General features: G+C 40.7%; 1 protein-coding gene across 1 annotated transcript; it reads right to left on the reverse strand.

Moving 5' to 3' along the window:
* On the reverse strand, positions 1-2,022 carry Ubd (ubiquitin like modifier D). The gene is made up of 2 exons (XM_006998336.4): positions 1,890-2,022; positions 1-611 (listed from the first exon to the last, which is right to left on the reverse strand). The coding sequence occupies exons 1-2, from the start codon at positions 1,905-1,907 to the stop codon at positions 144-146; spliced, it is 486 nt and encodes a 161-aa protein (XP_006998398.1). The 5' UTR covers positions 1,908-2,022; the 3' UTR covers positions 1-143.
* Positions 2,023-7,258: the final 5,236 nt, after the last annotated feature.

Consider the following 7,258-nt stretch of genomic DNA (forward strand, 5'->3'; position numbering starts at 1 on the left):
GACTTGACAAATATGTTTATTCTACTCCATTCATCTCCAATCTTTATTTCATTCTCATTAATTTTTAGAAATCGTCAAAGAATGTGGTTGGTAAGAGCTAAAAGGAAGTGGGCTTTGGTCATCTTATCGCCCCATCCACATAGTCACCCCCCAATGCAGTGCATTGTCAGAAAGAGCAAACTGCCCCTCCTGATGTTGTAGTCGGCCATGATCTTTCCATCTTCCAGCCTCTTTCCATTGCAAGTCACAATCTGAGTCTTGGGGGTCACGGTGGTCACCTTCTCAATCATCTCTTTCACCTGGGCCACTGAGCTGGATCTTCGAACGTGGAGGAGGTGCCTTTGCCCCTCGTTGCTTGACTCCACCAAAAACAAGGGCAGCTCTTCATCACTGGGCTTCACCACCTTCAGGGTGAGGTGGATGGTTGTTTCCTTGTCAATGCCATAAGATGACAGTTTTCTCTGGGGCTTGAGGATCTTGGAGCCTAGCAGAAGGATCTGGTCATTCACAGAAACCTTGGTTTGGGATCTGATATGTTCATTTATCTTCTTCACTTTGTCACTCTCAGTGGCATCAAAGGTCATCAATGGCCATTGCTCAGAGTGGACAATCTAAGCAAAGAAAGCCAAGAGTCACCTAGAATGCCTGCCACCCTCTACACCCCACTCCTCACCTTCATTGTTCTGTCCATTGGCCCTTTAGCTCCTACCCAACAATCTGTATCTCCCCCTCTCCCAAAACTTCCAATTCCCATATTATAACACAAATTGGAGCATTAGTCTCATTCCTCTTGAAATGTATATCTAATATATCTCCAATGTAACTACCAATTTTCTACCCTATCAACTAGCCTCTCCTACGCCAGCAAAGACACTACATGGCTTCAAAAGATGTACACAGATTCTTAAACAACTCCAAAGCAGATTTCCAAGATGTGGCCGCCTTATAGGATACTCTCACCCATGCTTCACCCTCTGTGACTAATTCAGAACAAACCCTGCTTAAGTCATAATCTCCACACTATTACATTCTTATTAATGTCCCCATTGATTTCTGATAATGACCATTTAATGCTGTGTTTAATGTTGTTAATCTGTATTGTTTGTATTTTATAACTATTGTTATAAGAGCATAATATCTATTTTTAATTAGACTAGGATCCCAATCACATAAGATAGGAACTATATCTAAGTTTAATTTCATTTACTGCAGAATTCTGGAAGATGGGGAAGAATCAGGTCTGCAAACTCTATGAAAACCTCATACACCATTCAAAAACATCTTCCCAACCTAGATGTTTCAGATGCCCCTTCAGTGGAGGTTTCCTCCTGTGTTGGGCACTGCCCTGACTACAGGTTCTCCTCATGAGGACATATTTTTGTTTAAGGTAATGTGTTAGATCACTGATAACTTAAATGAGATTTGTGAAATTTTCCTTTGAAAAGAGAGAGAAGCTTAAGGTTGAGAACTCTAAAAATTATTTCCCTAATTTCACATCTTGCCAGCCTTGTTGAAGCACAATGCCCTACCATTTCTCCCAAGTTTGGCTGGCAAAATGCTTATCTGGTAATAGCTCTTGCCACCAAGTCTCACCACCTGAGTTTGATCCCTATGACGTAGGTGGTGGAGGGGCAGAACTGACTCTGGTATATACATGCACACATACAATAATACATAATTAAAATATCTTAAAAGTTTAATAAGCCAAGTGACCAAGCTCTCTCCAGAGTACCTCCTTCTGTTATGCAGTTATCAATGTCTGCCTTGTTCCCTAAATGGAGCCCACCCAACCCCCTCACCTTCCAGACACTGTCCCCTCATTATGGAACTGTATTCCCAATGAATGGAAATACTTTTCCTTCCCATTCTTTTATCAGACCCCAACTTACACAGATGCAGGAAGCCATGTCTGCAATCAGAAGCTGAGTGGGAAAAGAGTGCTCAAGTCTGCTTATATGTGAGTAGCTGGACTGGAAATCCCCAAGACCGCTGTGTTGTCCAGTTTAGCAATGACCTTTGTTCTCCAGAATTTCCTTTCACTTTTGCTTTCACTCTTCGTACACGGACTTCTCCCTTTAACCTGTCCATCTGTATGCCTAGTTCTAAACACAGAATAGCCCTTCTATGATAAGGGCTCCCAACCCTGCCTTATTACTGCTCAGCCACTAACCTGACCTTCACTGGCTTGATAATCATGATTCTTGGTAGCCCTCTCTCACTGCTTTTAAGAGTTCCAGGCCTCTCTAAGAGCAAGGATACCCCAAAGAGGACAGGTAGGATTGGTGATGACTGACCAGGTTGTCAGGAGCCTTTTCCCACTAATTGGGAAAAATGTATGAAATCCACCTGCACAAGATACAAGAGAAAATGAGCCTGGACTGCAGAGTCATGACTTGGTGCCCTGGGGTACCACTTGCTACATACATTATATTATGGAAATATGTTCCCATCTTTTAATATAGGTCTATAAAATTAGGTAACTGTAGGCCGTTCTAATGTCTTCCCAGTTCAGAAAATCTTACTTATAAAAGTTTTACACACACACACACACACACACACATACATACACACACACACACACACACACACACACACACTTTGGATTCCTGGTTCTTGAACCTCTAATACATTTCCAACCCTGACCCAGGACCTGCAAATCAAACGTACTACTTGAGAACAATCCAAAACCAACTGTTAAATTCTGTCTCCTACCTTTCTCCATATGCACACCACAGTTCCTGGATTTCCCCACTGTGGTTCTTGGATCCCTCCCTCCCACTTGAGCTCAGAAATACACAAAGATGCTACTCATTCCCCCACTCTTGATATTTGATTGAATGAGACCAAGAATGTCCACAGGAAACTTACCCAATCACTCTGATTCTCCTAATATTCCAAGTTTGCCACTGGCTTCTCAGGACATTCCATGGAACTAATTTTCAAAATTGTTTATTAAAGGTGATTCAGATTTTTCAAAGAATCCTGTAAAATTTCCAAGTCATTCCCTTGTTTTCTGTGTTTGCAGTAACTATGTACCTTCACCCACTGAAATTTCTCCTTCTTTTTTTTTCTTTTTTGATCATGAGGGAAACCCTCCCTCATTTCCTCCCAAATCCTCCTCCTTACCTCCCTGCCCACCCAACTTCATGTTCTTTCTCTATCTGTGTCTCTTGAAAAAAAAAACATACACTCACAAAAAAAACCCCACAAAAATGAAAATCAAAACAAATAAGCAAAAGACCAATGAGACACAAAATGCCAAAATAAAGCAAAATAAAACAAAAAGTCCAAAAAAATACCAATGAGTTAGTTTTGTGTGGACCAACTACCCCTGAGTATGGGGCCTACCATAAAGTAAAGTTAAATGAGACTCCATTGGAGAAAACTGATTTTCCCATTTGCAGGGCAGTATCAATTGTAGATAGCTTCGTAGTTGGGGGGGACCATTCCCTCTTTTCCTACTGAAAGATCTTAAACAATTTTATTTTATTCTAGAAGGTTCCATTCTGAAGAACTTGGATTTACAGGGTACCTGTGTACAGTAAGGAAATCAAAAAGTTTACTCAAATATTTCAAAACCCTCATGAAAATTATATTGAAGCATTTATTAGATAGTCATCAGTTAAATTGAAAAGATTATTACTGTATTTGGTGGAGTAATATACTCTTTAAACACGTAGGATTAACATGAAGGGAAGAATCCATGGTAGAATATACAGAATGCCACTGGCTCTACTGTTCTTTCAGATCTCTCTCATGCTCCCAACTGTTCTCAGGGATTAAAGTTCCAGTTTCTGACCTTTGGCTGCCGCCATTGCCCAATAGGATCTTGGAATTCTGAAGTATCATCAGTCTCCAGCAGAAAACGTCATCTCAGATTGAAGGTGAATGGGAAACAGCCTTATAGTGAGGAGGCAGCAGGGAGGGCCTGACAGAAGAGAAAGGACAAGCTGCCAAGCTTGGTCTGCAACAAGTTCCTTCACTTTTTAATTCCTATCTGCAGTCACTACCTTCTTATTATTCATAATTGTTTGGGTCAGAGCCTGGACCTTGCAGCCCTGGGCTTGGCAGTGGCTCCAAATGCCAATGCCAATTAAACAAACAAGTAATAGTGAAAGCAGAGAAAGGAGATTTACTCAAAGTCCACATTATCTTTTTAATGTGACCACTTTGAATAAGGGACAAAGAGGTCCAGAGATTGTCCAAGTCCATCCTCAAGTCCCTGACATGAGGTGTAGGTGTTTAACAAGGTAGGTGAATTCATAACAAGGAATCTTAGCCAAGGTATGGTCCTTCCCATCATCATCTAGGTTCTCATCTATCCTACATGGTAGCCTGAGAAGTTGTCAGAACTATGTGAAATCTCTTTCCAGAAGACAAGCTCTCCTCTCCATCATCTGGCTGGCGTCAGGATTCAGTCTTTTCTTTCTCCCAGCATGAGATTTCTGAGGAACTTCCAATTTGGGTATTAGAAAGGTCCATTGTTTCAATACTTCTATAGCTAAAGAGAAGAGCATAAATATCTCTTTAGAATATTTTCATTCCTGCCTAAGCGTTTACATCGTCATGCTTCTCTAGGCAGGCAAGAGAGAGAGAGTAGATAGTAAAATGTTGCTTACAGCTACACACTCTTTTAATTCTTTGTCCTTTCTTGTCAGTGACTGGGTGCTGGCATTTGCACAATCACAGGCAGCAAGGACCTTTGACCAGAGCTGCCAGGAGAGTACATTGCCAGGTTTCCATTCCAAATAATAACTTTATTAGGAATTATTTTTATTGTCTGTTACTGCAGATCTGTGTCACTGCAAATCAGCAGGTCCAACTTCATCAACACATTTCCTCCATTTTCATGAGCACATGGAGCTCTGCCTTCCCCAGCCAGTGAGAGTGCCTTGTCCTCCAACACTATCCCCAACACCATGAGTGTTTAAGAACACAGCACAGGCAACATTGCCTCCAGGAGCCCCTACTCCTCTCCAGTTCTGGATTATCCTCCCATACTTCCTCCTAAAGTCTTTTGAAGCCTATTTCTGTAGCAATAGGATCATCTCCTTGTCTATGATTCCTAGTGAGCACTTGAAGACCATGATTGTGTTTTAGTTCACTTGTATGCCCAGCTTGTTATCTGGCACAGAAAGATGCTTAATAAATATATAGTATGTGAATAATTAGTGAACTAATAACAAAAAGCAATATTTAGTGAGAATATATATTTCAGAATAAGATTATTAAACATGGTCTCATTTGCTATTTCCATATTGTGGTGAAGTATTGGTATCTTTAGGGATAAACAAGACCAGCTCACTGAAGTCATTCCAGTACTAGCTAGTCAGCAGGATTCCAGTGTACAACTTTGCCACTCTAGTACTTGGCTTCTAGCCATATTTTTATTGCTGCCTCCAAAGGACGGAAAGAGCAGAGAAAACACCCACTGCAAGTGGGGATTTCCAGCATGGAGTGACTGTGAGGGCAAGTCTGGGATACTCAGGGGTTTCCCACCAGAGAAGACTTAGGTTCTGAGAAATGGTGCCTTTTGGAGTAATATAAACAATAAATCTGGACTCTGATCCCTTTTCTTTTTCTTCCTGTCCCCTCCTGCTCCACCACTTCCTTCTCATCATTTTATAGATAGGAACACAAGACCAAGAAGACTACATGAAGAAGTATTTATAGATCTCAAACTAAGGAAAGCTATAATACAAAGAACAGAGAAAGAGAAGAAATACTCTGAAATTCAGGGTGTGTTCACCTAACAGAAATAAAGCTGAATCTAAATGCTATGAGTTACTTGAAGATATTAAAGAGGAAATAAGAGCCTCCAAGTCACACTGATATTTCCTCATCTTATCCTAGCCAGAGTTAAGCTATTGTCATTAACCAAACTTAGTGTTTTTAAAGCAGTTTATTCCTTAAGAGACATAATGTATACTCAATTTTGTTATAGGTAATATTATGTTTTAAAACAAGTATTCTAAAGTGAAATTATCACAGGCTAACAAGATAATATAACATTTTAGACCATATATGTATATGTATATATATATAAAAGTAGAGATTTCCACTGCCTTGGCACATGTTGTTGACTCTCTTTGCCCCTTAGACATATGGGTACAAGGTAGAAGACACACAGAGGCTGTGTGCAACTGAGTGATAGAATGCTTGCTTAACACATATAGAATATAGGTCTGATCCCCTCCCTGGAAAAACAGAAAAAGAAAAAGCTACAGAGAGAATTTTGTGGGTTCTCTTCACGAATTTTGTTGTTAATTTCTAGCTTTTCTGCTATTTTTCTCCACTTATATGTATTCTTGTAAATAGGAAAGCACTCTACCACTACCTCCCCAGCCCTAGTCTTGCAAATAATTTTTATTACATTGACCATTTAAAAATATAGAAACAAAACACATGAAAAAAAGTAGCTGGTCATGGTGGTACACTTTTAATCCTATCACTCCAGAAGTAGAGACAAGTGGATCTCTGTGAGTTCAAGGCCAACTGGTTTACATAGTAAGGTATAGACCAGCCAGGCTATACAGTGATACCTTGTCTAAAAAATTTAAATATAAATGTAGGGAGGGATGGTTCAGCAATTAAGAGTGTGTACTGCTGTTGCAGAGCACCATATTAGGAGCATAGTGAGGAAATACTGAACCAAGGCAAAACCAAAAACCAGTTAGGAAATCTCCAAATTCTGCATCTCCACGTCTGATGTCAAAACACTCTTCAGATCGCCAACTCCTTTCAGATTTATTGACTGTAATACATTTCTCTCTATTGGACTGGTTCCACTCCCTGTTAGCAGCTTTCCTCAGCAGGCATCTCACAGTTCTGGAGTCTTCAACATCTTGGGGTCTCCAAAGCAACCCAGGCTTCACCTTCACAGTTTTGCTCAATGACCTCTCTAGACCTCCATGAAGGGGACACCCCTGACACATGCCTGGCCTCAGAACCTTTCCTTAGTCTCTCTTTGACACCAAAGCCAGACAATGTGGCCAAACCTGCCAAGTTCTGCTGCTTGATGGGGCTGGAACACATACCCTTCTTCAATTACATCTTCACCAGCTTTCTGTTTTCAATGGTTTCTTTGCGCTATAGGCTGGCCTCAAACTCAGAGATCTACCAGCCTCTGCCTTCTGAGGGCTGGGATAAAAGCAGGCACCATCATACCCATCTCTAAGCTTTTCTTTAATTCCTTTTCACAAGTTGGAAACTTAGCTGGGTGGGATCTTACCCTGAGGTCACTACTCTCTTTATTCCA

The sequence above is a fragment of the Peromyscus maniculatus genome, chromosome 21 (genome assembly GCF_049852395.1).
Source record: "Peromyscus maniculatus bairdii isolate BWxNUB_F1_BW_parent chromosome 21, HU_Pman_BW_mat_3.1, whole genome shotgun sequence".
NCBI classification, from domain to species: Eukaryota; Metazoa; Chordata; class Mammalia; order Rodentia; family Cricetidae; genus Peromyscus; species Peromyscus maniculatus.